The 17,375-nt window shown below is 36.3% G+C and overlaps 1 protein-coding gene across 1 annotated transcript; it reads left to right on the top strand.

The window, feature by feature from the left end:
* Positions 1–831: 831 nt before the first annotated feature.
* On the top strand, positions 832–5,271 carry LOC112054089 (uncharacterized). Its single transcript, XM_024093745.2, has 6 exons — positions 832–871; positions 1,435–1,659; positions 2,236–2,359; positions 3,608–3,783; positions 4,718–4,825; positions 5,060–5,271. Exons 1-6 carry the CDS (start codon positions 832–834, stop codon positions 5,203–5,205), a joined length of 819 nt encoding a protein of 272 aa, XP_023949513.2. The 3' UTR covers positions 5,206–5,271.
* Positions 5,272–17,375: the final 12,104 nt, after the last annotated feature.

The raw sequence follows: 17,375 nt of genomic DNA, 5'->3' as shown, positions 1-17,375 counted from the left end.
TTAAAATGTTCGTTGAAGTTCAAGGATGGTTTTTACGGCGAGAAAAATTAGAATTATTGCTGGAAAAACTCTAAAAATAGCCCTTTTCTTTTTCCCATACAAATGATTTGTAACTTAAACGTAGTCAATTTGAGCTTTATTGTTATTGTATAAAGTTCATATTAATAATAATTAGAAAACGGGGTAGGGGTAGGGTAGTGGTAGGGTAGGGGTAGGGTAGGGGTAGGGTAGGGGTAGGGTAGGGGTAGGGTAGGGGTAGGGTAGGGGTAGGGTAGGAGTAGGGTGTAGAGGTAGGGTAGGGGTAGGGGTAGGGTAGGGGTAGTTGAAAGTTTACATCGAGTTTCACGCGGACGAAGTCGCGGGCATCCGCTAGTTATATGATAAAACAGTTGATGAAATTTTACTACATAACATTTCCAACATTGAGAATTTTAGAATGCGTAGAATTCGAATTCAGAATGCGTAGAATTCTAACTAGCTCACATAAAGTATTCAAATTGTAAAACTGTAGCATATAAGGCCGCACAATATTTACTATTATTTATTACATAATTACAAATACATACTAATATTTAAACCCAACAGTCAAAATCTAACTGATACTTTTAAATAATAGCAAATATAATAAGAGCAAAACGAAGTCAAAAAGAAATGCTTGTGTTTTCGTTTTTATGTCTAATTGCTTCTATCATAGCTATAAAAGTTCCACCGTACAATCTGAGAGAAGGATCCCAGCTTTTCGAAGATTTCATAAGAGTTTATAAGAAAGATTATTCCAGCGACGCAGAGAAAGCAAAGCGATATGGCATATTTTTGGATAATTTAAAAGATATGAACGATTTAAATGCTATTCATGAACATGCCAAATTTGGTAAGTAAAATTAACATTATAATAACTAACTACAACTAAAATAATATAATAACTAACTATCTTGAAAAACTATTAGTTACTGCTGATATAAATAAAAGACATCGTTATATAATAATGATAATAAGTGATAACATCCTCAATGGCAGCAGACAAAAACCACCAATCACCAGGCCGGCTTAGCTTGAGCTTATAAATGTAGGCCTACGTGGCGCAGTGGTAGGTATGCGCGGTGGATTTACAAGATGGAGGCCCTGGGTTCGATCCCCGGCTGGGCACATTGAGATTTTCTTAATTTGTCCAGGTCTGGCTGGTGAGGCTTCGGCCGTGGCTAGTTACCACCCTACCGGCAAAGACGTACCGCCAAGCGATTTAGCGTTCCGGTACGATGCTGTGTAGAAACCGGAAGGGGTGTGGATTTTCATCCTCCTCCTAACAAGTTAGCCCGCTTCCATCTTAGACTGCATCATCACATACCATCAGGTGAGATTGTAGTCAAGGGCTAACTTGTAAAGAATAAAAAAAAAGACCATTGGTTACTTATTGATTAATTTATTATGTTCAAGGAGTTAACAAATTCAGTGACTTGACGAGCGAAGAATTCACGAGGAGACACTCCTGCTTACAAGTTCCCAATAACTATACAAGTAATTGTAATCAAGTAAAAAGGGTCAGAAATGAAAACAATGTATTGGAAATTCCGCCAGAATTTGACTGGCGTACAAAGAATGTCGTAACAGAAGTCAAGGATCAAGGAAGTTGTGGATCTTGTTGGGCTTTCAGTGCCACGGGTGAGTTAATTTCTTATAAGAAACTTGCAGTTGCCATGACACTTGTGTGGATAATTGCTTGACACCTATTTTCATCATCCTCATTATCTTCTTTCATTCATTTTTCATTCATTTCATGACAACCCATAATTCTCCAATAAAAGAGAGATACGCTAATGGAATTTTCACAGCATTAAAATAGATGCCAAATCTATTAAAAGGTTGCGTGACAAAAATATTTTATAAACTTATCTCCTTAAAATTGAAACAAAGAACTTTTCTTAAAGAAACTGTCGAGTTTCTTTTTGGCTCTCAGAACCTGATTTCCGAACCAACCGAAACCTTTACAGATAGTCAACTGACGTATCAAAAGTGCTTGTAAACTGAGCTTACTCGAAATAAATGAATTTTGAAGTTTGATTTAATTTCATTCAGACAGTCTATATTTTATAGTCGCATAGTCATTATTTTACAGTCTATTGAGTAGGTATGATTTAAAGTTTAGGTTTAATAGAAAGTGCAATACAAATAGAAAAAAAAAATCACTCATAATTTAAAGTGGTTTCTTTTAAATGTTTTTTTTTTTTTTACTTTTAGGTAACGTAGAAAGCATAAACGCTATAAAAACGGGACAGTTGATAGAATTGTCGCAACAACAACTAGTGGATTGTGATCAATTAGACCAAGGATGCAATGGGGGCTTACCAGAACACGCTTTACAGTAAGACTTCTTACTTACGATGAAGATAATAGATAAGATTTATTCTAAATTAAACGAGAATTACAGACCCATCTCTCTATATACCCTCTATAGCTTGCTTAAAGACCTTGGCCTCTCTAAAAGAGCAGTTAGTTCTATATTAGAACAAGTATCCAAAGGTGGAAAATATGCTCTAATAGGATCTTACCAAATTTGGCTAGGCAGGGAGAACAACACGAGCAGAGAACGGGAAGTGTTGATCGATTGTCAAGGAATTCCTTAACCCTACATCGTGTAGTCACAAGTTCAGGACTCTGCTCGGGGTTCTTCTCTCTACCACGCGATGGTCCCGGCACCCGCACGATGAATCCATGGAATGCTAAGATATTCGTCTCTCTTGTCTTCAAGAGTCATCACAGATCGTCTCGCTCGTAGTTTTGACAACTTCCAGCTTCTCGAACAAGCCAGTACTTAAAGTACGTAAAGGCTGGATGGCAGCTCAAGGCTGGTGTTTGAAAGTTCTTTTAAGGGGCCTATGTCCTGCAGTGGATATGCATCATCGGCTGATATTGGTGATGGTATCAGTATTACTAAAATATTAACTAAGGATGCAGTATAACTTAACAGCACGGTTATATAACTTTTTGACGGCCTCCGTGGCGCAGTGGTATGCGCGGTGGATTTACAAAACGGAGGTCCTGGGTTCGATCCCCGGCTGGTCTGATTGAGATTTTCTCGGTGGGAGGCTTCGGCCATGGCCACCCTACCGACAAAGACGTACCGCCAAGCTATTTAGCGTTCCGGTACGATGTCCCGTAGAAACCTGAAGGGGTGTGGATTTTCATCCTCCTCCTAACAAGTTATCCCGCTTCCGTCTTAGATTGCATCGTTATCTACTTACCATCTGGTGAGATTATAGTCAAGGGCTAACTTGTAAAGAATAAAAAAAAGCTAAAAACAACGCCTAAATAGGACGTTTTTTAATATAAAGCCAAAAGAGAAGAATACAAATATATGAGTATCGTGTGAATCTGTGAAACAGTTCGTGGCACAGAACATATAGCAAATGCTAAAGCTGACGCTTTATCAAGGGAATTTCAGTTCCCAAGCGACTGGAGCTGTGAAAACCGGCTATAAACACAATAGAAAGCTGATTTTCGGGAAAAGGTTATCCGATATTAGTAATACCTATACGATGTACTCATAGTTACGTAGATCTGTAATTTTTTTTTCTCACTGTGTTTTGTTAATGTGTAATGTATTCTTTAGGTATTTTATAAGTAAAGGTGCAATTTCATCCGCGAGCTACCCATATACTGGCATAGGGGGTAGCTGCAATTACGACGCCAGTCAAGTAGTCGTTAAAATTACAGATTGCATAAAGATCGACGAGAATGAGGATGTCATGGCTGAACAGTTGGTTCAGATTGGACCACTTGCGATAGGTAACTTTTTACACTCATAAAAAAATTAAAAAAGAAATAGACCGACTTCAAAAACACGAACGTACTCGTAACCTCTAAATAAAAAAGAGAAAAATAGCATCGAATGTGCCACTTTCTGATAAGTTCTAAGGCAGTTCCAAGCCATTGGTCAGAAAGAACCACAGGAAAGAATGTATGATAAACCGATATCTTTTTTTTGGTATAAGCAGCTTAAACTATAGTTATATTTTATATTATGATGACTACGAGGTACGTACGAAGTACGAGATATGATATCATATGAAAGGTACAATCCCAATTTTGAAATTCCCTGATTTGCTTATCATGTTTTCCTTTTCAACCCCATAAAATGTAAATAAAAACGTGAAATGTGCCATTATTATATATACTTGTAGTCACGTTTCTACTATTTCCATGTTTCTCCATCGAAAGAAAGCAGTACTCCCCTAACCACCAGTAAAAATGCTTGCAGCTTGCTTGGCGGTTGCTTCTTGCATAAAACATTATAATATTATAACATTATAATTATAATATTATAATGTTTCAGAGCTTTGATTATAACTGAGCATTAATTTTTACTGTGTTTTTATAATTGTATAATTAGGCACTTTTTATTTATTAGGAACTGTTATAGAATGTTAAAAACAATACTTGCAAATGAATGTTTGGATTTGCAAAGGGCTTAAAGATTAGGTTTAGGGATAGTAACTAGCCACGGCCGAAGCCTTCCACCAGCCAGACCTGGACAAATTAAGAAAATCTCAATCTGCCCAGCAGGGGATCGAACCCAGGACCTCCGTTTTGTAAATCCACCGCGCAAGCCACTGCGCCACGGAGGCCGTCAAAACCTGAGGTTCATCCCTAAACCTCAGGTAGGTATTCTATTTACTTTTAGACGAAATTGAATACTATAAAATTGTCATTTCAATTTCAGCTATTGATTCGTCTAGTTTACATAGTCATATCGACGGGATTCTACACGGAGCAAGTTGCGAAAAGACTCAGGTCGACCATGCTGTACTTCTAGTTGGTTATGGAACCGGTATTTCTTTTGACATTCTTACTATTTATTATTTATTAGGAACTACAAACACAAAATAACTTATAAAGATATTCCACTAGATGTAGATGTATAACATTTAGTTTAACATAACATCACTGAACTTTATTCTTAGTCGAATTATTTTTAATTAGTGACATTTATTATTGGTGTATATCAGGGTGAGACACTGTCTCTAATGCTATTAATTCACATTGTAAAACTTTGTTTTTCTAGATAGTGCCACTGGCCTACCTTACTGGTTGATAAAGAACTCATGGGGAACAGAAAACTTTGGAGACCAAGGCTACTTCAGGATGCAGAGAGGAGTGAATTGTCTCAACATCCTCAAAGTAGGCGGAGTCTCTGGTGTTATTGGCTGATGTTGAAGTGGTTAATCCATTTAGTCAAGCTACGCTCCTTTGTTAGAAGGATTGTATCGAAGTTGTGATTTGTCCTAACAACAATGTTATCATATAAAATTAATGTATTATATATAACATAAAAAGTGCATTATCAAATAAAAATCAAATATTTTGAAAATCTCCCAACAACAAAGAAAGAAAAATTATATTAAATATAAATTTGGGCTTTTATGTAAAAAAAATCCATCAAAACAAATAAGGTTGAATTGCGTTGCAATATAGTACATTATGATACAAGTGCGGTAAATTGAAAATTACCTACAGCCGAGGCGATATTGCAGCTCGAGCCAAAGGCGAGAGAGTAAGGAAGCCGAGGCTGTAATTATCAAAGCGCACGTATGTCATACGACGTTTTAAAACACATTTTGAACACACTTTTTATATCTTTATTTTCCAAATGATACGTTTGTCATTTTTGCAAATACACCAAAACAGCCACTAATAAAGTAAATTAATATTTTTGTTTTTCTGTTACCGATAAATGGTTGATATTTATTGTCAAAATTATTAAAATGAAAGAATTAAATGTTTTTTTATTATATTTTATCTCACAAAGTTAATTTTATTCCTAAAATGATGAGCACTTTTCTGACGTAAAAACTCTGCGAAGATTTAGAAAAGTACCGTTCGTTATACGGATGATAAAGCTTATATGTTACATTACGGCACATGTGCCTAATGAGATACATTATGATATTGAAATTGGTGAAATAAATGATACTTTACAAGGAAATGTGTTATGAAATATATTAAATAATTAAAAATATATGTTTAAAAAAAAAAACATACATACAGCCGAACGTAGAACCTCCTCCTTTTTGCAAGTCGGTTAAAAATAGATGTTCCATCAAAGAAAACTGCAATTCAAACAGTTAACCAACCTAAAAACTACGGTGCAATAATAATTGGTGTGATATTTTAGAGGACATTCATGTTAAACAAAATATTCTCGCTCTCACGGTATAATTGGACGCAGCGGGTCCCAGATAATCCGGGTTCGATTCCCGGCCGCATTGTGACCAGCTCGGGTGTGCGCCGGCCGGGGTTTAATCAATTAGTTTTATCGCGCGGCTGAGGATTTTACGGTTGAGGACATCATTGCAATAAGCTGATCTGAAATACTATGAGATAATATAACTCCTTGGTACAGTGGTTAACGAGTTCGAGTTAAGGTTCGAGTCTAGGAATTTTTGTTATCTACAAGTAAGCGCTTGACTACAATCTCACCTCATGATAAGTGATTATGCAATCTAAGATGGCAGCAGGCTAACTTGTTAGGAGTAGGATGAAAATCCACTCCCCTTTCGGTTTCTACAGTACATCGTACCGGAACGCTAAATCACTTGGCAATACGTCTTTGTCGGTATAGGGTGGTAATTAACCACTGCTGCCTTCCACCACCCTACCGACATAGACGTACCGCCAAGCGTTCCGGTACTATGTCGTGTAGAAACTGAAAAGGGATTTTCATCCACTAACCTCTAACAAGTTAGCCCGCTTCCATCTTAGATTACATCATCACCTACCATCAGGTGGGATTGTAGTCAAGGGCTAACTTGAAGAAAAAAAAAAGAAGCTGAAGACGGCAGCATCTATCGTCCCCATTCACCCCGCACGGATCCTAATCCCACTTAAGACGTTTTCACACAACAATAAACTGTTTATCCCTCAACGAGCACGCAGAAAGAGGTAGTAACAAAGAGGAAGGGGATGTTAATGAAATGGCTTACAACAATACGGTGCCAGTGTGTCTGGTACGACCAAGGTACCTACTCATTTCTTGGTACGAGTCTGATTTATTCATACAATAGCTTAAATTTTATTCATCTAGTAGCGGACGCCCGCGACTTTATCCCTAATTATTTTTTATATTCTTTACACGATTGTAAGACCTGTCGTGCTGTATGGATCAGAATGTTGGGCGGTGAAAGGGACGGATAGTAAACGAATGCATGTGAACGAAATGCCTATGTTGAGATGGATGTGTGGTGTGACAAAAATAGATAAAATAAGGAATGAGTATATAAGAGGAAGTCTGAAGGTGGCGCCAGTGACAGAAAAATTGAGGAGTAGAAGGTTAGCTTGGTATGGACATGTAATGCGTAGAGAGGAAAGTCATATTACTAGAAAAATGTTGAATGTGCAAGTGGAAGGTCATAAGAGGAGAGGAAGGCCAAAGAAGAGATGGTTGGATTGTGTGAAAGAGGACATGTGTGTAAAAGAAGTGGATGATGAGTTGACGAGTAATAGAGACGAATGGAAAAGATGGAAGTGGGATAAGGGTAAGGAGATAATGATTCTTTACATGTTAGCCCTTGGTTACAATCTCCTGATGGTAAGTGATGATGCAATCTGAGATGGAAGCGGGCTAACTTGTTAGGAGGAGGATGAAAATCCACACCCCTTTTGGTTTCTACACGACATCGTATCACCCGCCACGGAGGCCGTTAAAAATCAGTGTCAACTGACTTTTTACATTTACGATTTCGCGTATAAAACTTGTACAACGACTTATTTCATTCCCTTTTATTTCAATTGTTACGACTAAGAGTAGCCTAAGTTCTGCTCAATTCAGCAATTTACCTTCATACTGAAAATACATCAAAATTGGTGAAAACGTGACAGATAGACAGCCTGTTTTAGGTATTTTCGCATATACAATGATTGGTATAGTAGGAATTAACGAAATACCCATTGTATTCTGTTTCTTTGCAGTATGTATGCAAATATCAGATTGTATGATGTAATAAAAAATAACTGCTTCGTTGGTCTAGTCTATCCTATGGTAAGCCTATCGGGCCAGCCGGACTATGGGAAATTAATTAATTAATTAATTAATTCTTTCTTCTAAGATTTCAGTTAAAACTCAGCCCGGATTGTTTGTGGTGTTAATGATAATGATGATTTTAGATAAATAAATTCACATGCGACATCAGTTTTAGATATGACTATATCTATAAAATTAAGTAGAAGTGAAAAGTAAAATGTAACAATGCTATTGCTCACATTCATAATGATGTATTCATGGTAGTACGAAAAGATCATTCATAAATAATCACTTGCTTATTTAATATGTATTTAGTGTTTATGAATGAACCACCGACAATGTTAGGATTACCAGCTACCAACTCACAATGCTGTACCATCAATGAAAGCGGCATTTCAAAGTGCCTTACTATTAAGCTCTTCTTGAATCTAACCCTTATTACTATAACATTAAGAGTGACCACTTTACTATGGTTAGCAGTTACAACTAATTCCACTGTTGTAAATATTTGTGAATGAATCTAAGCCCGGGTTCTAGTAGGGATCAGAAACTGCAACTATGTGGTATTGTGCTCTTAATTCAGTAGCGAGTAGATTTGGTCATTCAAATGGACAGCCGTTTCTATGTATTGTCTTGCATTGACTGTGGCGGTTGCCCTTTACAGCTTAGTTCCATATTTCGTTCCATAATTCGCTTATTTACGAATAACTTTTTTTTTCTCTTCTTTAAGTGTCTCTCCATTACTGAAGTTCGGCGGTCAGCTTTCTAAACTTCTCCTTGTCCATGACTAGGCGGAGTTCTCTGACTGTTTTTACGCCAGTCCACTCCCTTTTATTTCGTAGCCAGATCTTCTTCCTTCTTCCTACTCCTCTTTTGCCTGCAATCTTGCGCATAATCGTTTGAAGCTAACGGAATATATCGTGTTACAACTTTTATTTTTACCACCGCCTTATTCCAGGAGAACCATATCATCATCATATTAGACGATGGACGTTTGAAATGACTTTCAAACAGCACGGTGTTGTATCGCCTGCACCCAGCGACTCCCTGCAACTCGCTTTAAGTCCTTAGTCGTTAGTTTACCTGGTAACAAAATTTAGATGTGTTTTAATGCCTGCATTTAACTTGATATTTGAAGCAGTTGGCAAGGCTCTGGTTCTTGATTACAGAGGTCTGGGTATATATATCTATTGGGTATGATTCCCAGCTCTACTCAATTTAGGATATCATCATCATCATAATTATCAGTCCATGGAAAATGGAAGTCGATTGCTAGACAAAGGTATTTTGTAGGGACTTCCAAACATTACGATCCTAAGCCGCCTGCATCCAGTGAATCTCTGCGACTCGCCTGATATCGTCAGTCTACCGGGTGTGGGTCGACCAACACTGCGCTTTCTAGTGCGGGGTCGCCGTTCTAGCACAACGGGAATTTATGATATATGTAAAATATTTTCTAAATTAACTTAAATCTGTTCTGGTGGTAGGCATCGGTTTGCAAATTTGCCAAGCGAGTTTGCGTTCTAGAAACAGTCAAAGATTTGGGTGAAATAAACGTGTACTTATCTATTTCTTCGAAGTAATTCCGTTTCCGTCTTAAATGTATCGACATTTAACATCAGATGAGATAACTTTAAATTGAAATGATAAATAAAGATCAGGCTAACCTATAGTGTTACCACCAGATAATTTAATCGTCAGCTACTTCTGAGAATGAGTCTCTTTTATAAGAAGGGTTAGTCCATCTTGCCACAAACGGATTGGCGGTCTTTAAACACCTTGACACATTATGAGGAATCCTCAGATATGCACGTTTCCTCAAGATGATTTCTATTTAAGCTGAAGTATACGTCATTGTTAATTAAATCCCTGTTGTATACAATTTATTACGGTATCTTCCAAATAATACATTGTGTCACACAACACTTGAAGGTCTTTTATTTAATTTATTGCAATTTACTGCCAATTCTTATTCAAGCTGTACGTCCAATGCAATACAAAGCTCACTTCCGGCTGATGAAGAAACCAATTGTGCAAAATCTGTGAATTTGACCGGATGTGGCAATCCTTTATGTAAGTAAAGGTGTTTTTGAATTCACAAGGTGACATTTACTGACAACTTTACCAACCTTTTATTTGGAAAGCTTACAATAAAGTGAAAAGAATACCACGTAATTTAACGCTGAATTAATATATCAATACGTAATTTAAAATAAGGCTTTAGTGGCACTTTTTACATCACATGTTTAACATCATTATCATCCTCATTCAAGGATATTTTTTGGAAGGAATAAAATTCTACATTTCATAAACTTTCCATCCCAGAGTGACTCAGGCATCATAATCCTAATCTACGTCATCATACCATCATCAGCTCAACTATATAGAGACATTATACGAAATCTGGCGAATGCTAGACAGCATAATATTCGTAGTTCATAGCATACCGTCCGAGGAGTTTATACTGTTTTAAGCGATGGTTTTCCATCAAATATCTGATATCTGGTGGAAGATCATAATGCTTATTTCCTAAACTGTAGGTTAAAAATCATATAGTACATACTGAGAGAGAAATCCTGAGGCAATAGGTGGCAACACTTTTGTCTCTGTTATTTTACTGGCTACTAAACTTTTAGCACTTTCATTGGGTGGGAAACTTGTCCAAGAATTTTCCGAGCGAGGTATATAGGTAACTGGAAAATATTTGTGTGATGAGCATTGGTGTTTTCCAGTGTCATGTGTGTGTGTTCATGTGTTTATACATTATATTAGTATTTGTATTATGTGTATTATAAAATCAGCTATTTTAGTGCCCATAACATAAGCTACGCTTACTTTGGGACTAGTTATTGATGTGTGTATCGTTTAAGTAAGTTTCGTTAAAACATAAAGTTATTGATACGTTTAACACAATTTTGGGAAGATATTTGGTTTTTAACGAGTATTATTTTTATCATTTTAATATTTATTTAATTTCCTCATTTCTCCTAAACAGTGACGATATCGTGTGACACAATTAAAAGGTGTCATGATACTAAACACCGAAATTGCAGCAATTGTGCGTTTGGGCCGGATGCGTTCGCCGCTGGTGTCAGCAGATATAAAGAGTACCTATGTGGAGACAGCCGATAGCGATAAATCGTGCGAGTGGGTGGAACATAGGAGCTGTGGAGACGACCTCGTCACTATAATTTTAAGTTTTCAATTTTAATTATCACTATGAAATCATTACATAACATGACGTTTCTAAAGTGCTTGTAAACTAACCCTTATTAAAATAAATGATTATTGAGTTTTGAGTTTTGATATTATGTTTTATTATATTTATAATAATAATATGCTCCCGACCGACTTTTCGGTCACCCGAATCTTATGGTGAGATGAACCAATTACGCAGGAGATATTATAGTGCACAAGTGTGTGCGCAAGCACAGGTGCACTCTCTCTTCCCTCACTCTCGAAATCCGATGGGACGGCAGACCGACACCACCGGTGAGAGATCAGGCGTAGGACCGACGGCTTTACGTGCTCTCCGAGGCACAGGGGTGTACTAACACCGCCAACTTTCCAACTCCAGGCTGCTATTAAAATTTTCCTTCTAAGAAAATCTCCCAATAACCTATTTTGTTTTTCTTGGCCTGACCCGGGATTCAAACCCTGGACCTCATTGTCCGTAGCTGAACCAGCTAACCACGGGACCGATGAGGCAGCTGCCTCATTAATTATATTTAACCGACTGTTGAAAGCGGACTATATTTTCAAACATATGTTCAATGTTTTCAAACATATTTTCAAATATGTTTGAAAAGGTTCATTAGAGTTGGTTAGTGTCATCCCTGCTCCTGCATTCTGTAATGTTACACCGCTGTAACATCGCTCGTTTGCAAGACAGCTGCGTTGTTACTAACATTTTAATTTTAGCACCCTGTAAACATAAAGTTGAAATTCGAATAATATGTGCTATAGGCGAAAAGTTCGTCGACGACTGTGAAATAGCGGAATCACACTCTTGTTGTAACCGTACATTATTATTTATACCATTTCAAACTTCAAATACTTTATCAAAACACACGCTCGACAATACTCACTTTCCAGAATCATACTCACTTGCAGCACAAGCTTGTTATTCAGTTGGTGGATTAAGGGAAATTAATAATTAAAAAAATATTTTTTTTTCCAAGACATATGAGTGCCTCTCCTAGTATCCAATGTTCTAAGACCGAATCTCGCGGAAGACGTTAATAATTTCATAATATTAAAATGTTTCGCATTGATCCAGCAACAATAGTCGCGAACAATGCAACAATGGGTGTATCTAACAATGACACTATGGCAAACATGTGAAATGTCATTCGTACTACGACTTCAATAACGTCACAGGCACCAAAAGAAGTTAAAGCCAATTTCGACTGTATTAATTTAGATTTAAGATTGTTTTTCAAAGTGTTGTTGTTTTATGTAAGTGACGTTTTTGTTGTAAGTCAGTAGGAATTGTTAGTAAGTAAAGTACGATTGTGGAGAATAAAAGGAGAGCTAAGGATGGGCTTTGTTGCCATTGTAGCGGGTGTGCGTGGACAATGACGTGATCACGTTTAGAAAATTTTTGGACAATTTCTGGCTTTTTGCAACGGGTTGCACCTTGTTGGACGGGGCCGGACTCTACGATACTTTTAAAAAAATATACATTGCTGATTAATTGATTATTGGTGAAACATAATTCAATGTGTAAGAGAAAACTTTGCCCACTGCTTATTTTGTAATGTATGATAAGAAATATTACCTGTAAATAGTCACCTGTCCTATCTCAGATGTTTTATTTATGAAGTTTCTACTATAATGAAATCTATACTAACTAATATTATAAAGCTGAAGCGTTTGTTTGTTTGTTTGATTGAACGTGCTAATCTCAGGAACTATTAGTCCGATTGGAAAAATTCTTTCAGTATTAGATAGCCCATTTATCGAGAAAGGGCATATACTATATATTATCGCCGTATTCTTACGGGAATGGGAACCACGCGGGTGAAACCGCGCGGCGTCAGCTAGTACATAATATAAATTCACGAATCCAGCTTATAAACAAATATTGTAGAAAGTAACACTATAATGTACCTACGATTACATAATATATAAAAAGTTATTTCAATAATATGTACTTGCACTTTGCTTACAACATAATATAAACATAACATAACTACAACTTAAAAGTATTTTGATAAGAAATGCTATGTGGATAATTTTACCAAGTCAAATCTTTTATCCTATGAGTAGGTATTTCTCAAATAGGTTTACATGTTTAACATAATCAATGACAAAAAATTACAAATTAATAATTACAATAGTTCCTTGAATTTTCAATAATGATTACAGACGAATTTGACTAAAGGTCAAACATATTTTTAATTTTTTTTTTAAATGCGGCCCTGTCCAAATTAGTACCAGCTACAGGGTGGTATATTTTCCGAGACTACTTGTCACACTACAATGGTATAATTCGACCGAATCGACTGCACAGCGGTGCAAAACGGGGGCAGACATGCGCAAAACTCGCACAGCGGGGCTGGCCGGGACAATAACCACGTATTGGGAACAAAAATATATTATCTGTGCCTTTGTCCAGCATCGAAAGAAAGGCGCGTGTTTGATTGTGAATGAAGCAATTTCTCCCGTAAATGTACGTGCTGATGGATATTCGTATTGTGTCCGTGTATTTGTATAAAAATGTACCAGTACAGACAACAAACAAATACAGTTTAGCAATAAACGACTGAGACACACTCCTTGCAAGTATTTTGCCCAATATTTGCAAAACACAAAAATTTTGCAAACTCTCAGAAAAAAGCAAATATTTTAAGTTTTGAAGGACTTGCTAATTTAAATCGAGATTTTTTGCATGCTACCGTTTTTCTTTAATACTGAAACAACATTTATTTGTGCCTAAATTGCCCCTGCAATTAACTGCAGTCATGTCTGATAGGAAAGCATTGTGGTCTGAGTTGGGATGCGCTTGCTTAGAAAATTCCTTTTCACTCTTGCCTTGCCGGAAACACCGGAAAGGCATTTCATACATAACTGATGGTTTGGTGTTTTTTTAGTTTGGTTTCTTTTTTAAGCCACGTGTGTCTGGCAATTTATTAATATTTTCTGTTAATAAACCCAACTTTCATACTTATTTTATAAATTTTTAAAAACGGATTTTAAATTCATTCACCAATAGAAACCCACATTATCAGCAAGTAATAGGCTTTATTTTAATGGGCTATATTATATTCCCGTATTCTCAAGGGCGGGTGTCCGCAAGCCGGCTTTATTAAGTTTCATTGTCTATGCCATTGCAACGTTTGATGATTGCGATGCAACAGAAACATTGCATTTTATTAAAAATGCATTGTTTTTCTTTGTCTGCAAAAAGCTCATTATTCATATTGAAAAAGCCATGTGTATAGCTTCAGGGCGGTTCAGTAACTGTGGCACAAGTTATAAGTGATGACTATAGTGTTGCGAAAAAACCAAATATTCAAAAGTTAGGATGAGTATTAAAAATATACAGATTATAAAAAAATTGATTTTGACAGTCGCGTGGCGCAGTGGGTAGTGACCCTGCTTTCTGCATCCACCGGCCATGGGTTCGATTCCTGGAAAATATTTGTGTGATGAGCATTGGTGTTTTCCAGTGTCTGTGTGTATTTATATATTATATAAATATTTATATGTAGTATATAATTGTATATTAATATTATAATATCAACTATCTTAGCACCCATAACACAAGTTACTCTGTATGCTTACATTGGGGCTAGATAGTGATGTGTATTGTGTAAGTATATTAATTTATTTTATTTATTTAGCTTACGCCATGATCTCGTCTGAAGGGAAGTATTGTAGGTATCTATGTTTTAGTACGCCTATTCAATCTTATCTTAATGATTCGAATACTCTTTAAAGTTTATAGTGTAATGCGTCGTCACTTAGCAGTAAGGGGGCTATTCTCTAACTCGGTATCTTTAAAAGTATAAAATTGAAGAAGCCATTGTTTTGTCACTAAATAATTTGTTTTATATTGCAGCATTTCTCAATATAGGTATCTTCTATGGAACAACATTGTATTTATGCAGCAATACAGTGCAGTGCACCACAGTAAGTGAAATATTTCATATTAAGAGCGCGCAGCGCGTCGGTACAATATGGATAAAATTCGAAGCGCAAGCGAGACGTCGAATTATGACTTTCACGTGAGTGAAAAGTACGGAGCGACTGACGCGTGACGCAAAATTTATGACGTGAGCGCCAAAACCATTTTTACCTAATTAAACAACGTAAAAAGTAAATTAAACAACATAACGAAAAACAAAATGGCCATGTTCAAGATATATACCTAATTTTCTATAAAAACCAAATATTTAAGAAAATAAGTTTGCTGTTCCTGAGATTGAAAGCAAAATGTGACCAAAACATGTATTTTTCAAAAAAAATAAACTATCGAGAAAAGTTTTATAAATTGTGTATTTTGTATAGTCATAACGAAGCTAACACTTTGAAATATCATTTACCTAAATATCAGGCTCCTAACTTTTCCAGAATCTGAGATCCAGAACCATTTGTAACCACCAAATTACATATTGCACACTCTTAAAGCAGCTAGTGTTTTAGGATGAAGTAATAATATTGATGATGATGAATGATTAGCTTATATTCGTAAAACTTCGTAATATTGTAAATTTTATCAATTTATAATTAATAATTTATAATCAATTTATATAATAAAATTTATAATATCTACTAATACGATTGACACAGTTGTTTTATAAAATATTAGAGAATATTTTCGATATTTTGCAAGAAAAGTTTAATTTAAGTTGAGAAGGAGTTGTTAATTGCTGTAATTAAATAAATACCTACAACAAAATCGCTATCCGCCTATGTCTTGCGTCGTGTAAATCAGCAGATAATGGCTTGTAGTACAATTTGCGAACACAAAGAGTAATAATAAGTTTTTGTTACTATTGTAACGCCATATGCTTTTCTTTGTTCGTTCAATTTTTCAAATTTCATTCATAATGAATGTGTAGCATATCTGTTTAACTGATTACGGGTAAAATAAAAGGATTTATGATAGATAATGATTTTAGGTGTATGTATATATGTAATATTCAGGTATATGTAAGTTTGCTCCAAAGATTTTAGCAATAGGTAGGTATGCATGTAATACTCAAGTATATATAAATTTGCTTCAAGCTCTAGTGTGAGAAGCTTAACAATACGCACTGTTTCCTAACAATACGCACTGTTTCAAAGATGCACACACACACACACACACACACACACACGCACACACAGTTTCAGCCTTCTGCAATCGACACACTGAATCCAATAGCCAAAGCTTAAGGGTTTTAAGTAAGGTTTTCCGCGAAACCATTGATTGAAACGACTAACGGATATGATTCACTCAACAATCCACATGGCAGTAATCTAGCAGCTAGGTTCAAGTATTTTCGGAACAAAATGATTACATTGTTATCATGACCTCGGGGGCGCGCGGACTGATGCACTCAGACCAAAACACCCTTGCCGAACGGTCCTCTAAGCCGAGGTGCGAATCTCAGAGGAAACACCCTTTGTTCTACGTCTTCAACCTTCGTGCTTCATCAGGCGATACTTTCCCGCTCGTCCACTACTCACCTCCGCTGATGTTGCTGCGATCCTAATTTGGAGTCTACGGTATCTACACTGTGAAACCTTTCTGGTGCGCCATACTTAAAATACGTAACAAATCAGACACTATTACACTTATAGTTGAAACTATGTTATATACAAGCTCCTTATGTAACATAATGTTGCTTCTAAACGGCACAGTAAGATGTATCATTACTAAGTATACGGCATCTATTGTAGGTACGTATGCTGCACCATTATAATAATAATAATAATAATAATAATAATAAAGCTTTATTTAATTCCATATAAACCTAAAACTAATACACAATCTTAAATAACATGAAAAAAAATAAAGTTGTTAATCTAAATTTAATATTTACAAGATTTTTCTTTTCTTTTAATTAAAGTTTTATATGGACCCCCTGAGGGTAAAAGCCTCCTCCAATGATTTCCACCTTTCCCTATCTTTAGCTACATCTTGCCATTTGACTCCTGCTTGCGTCTCTATTTCATCTGCCCATCTAGCAGCTGGGCGGCCTCTCGGCCTTGTGCTTATTGGACCACCCCATTTCAGCACTCTTTCGGTCCATCTTTTGTCCGTACATCTGGCTAGGTGACCTGCCCATTGCCATTTCCTTTTGAGACAGTAAGTTAAAGCGTCTGTTACCTTCGTTTTATTACGGATATCCTCATTTCTTACCCGGTC

The sequence above is a fragment of the Bicyclus anynana genome, chromosome 3 (assembly GCF_947172395.1).
Source record: "Bicyclus anynana chromosome 3, ilBicAnyn1.1, whole genome shotgun sequence".
NCBI classification, from domain to species: domain Eukaryota; kingdom Metazoa; phylum Arthropoda; class Insecta; order Lepidoptera; family Nymphalidae; genus Bicyclus; species Bicyclus anynana.
The sequence above is the reverse complement of the archived record's forward strand: the minus strand, read 5'-3'. Positions and strand labels throughout refer to the sequence as shown.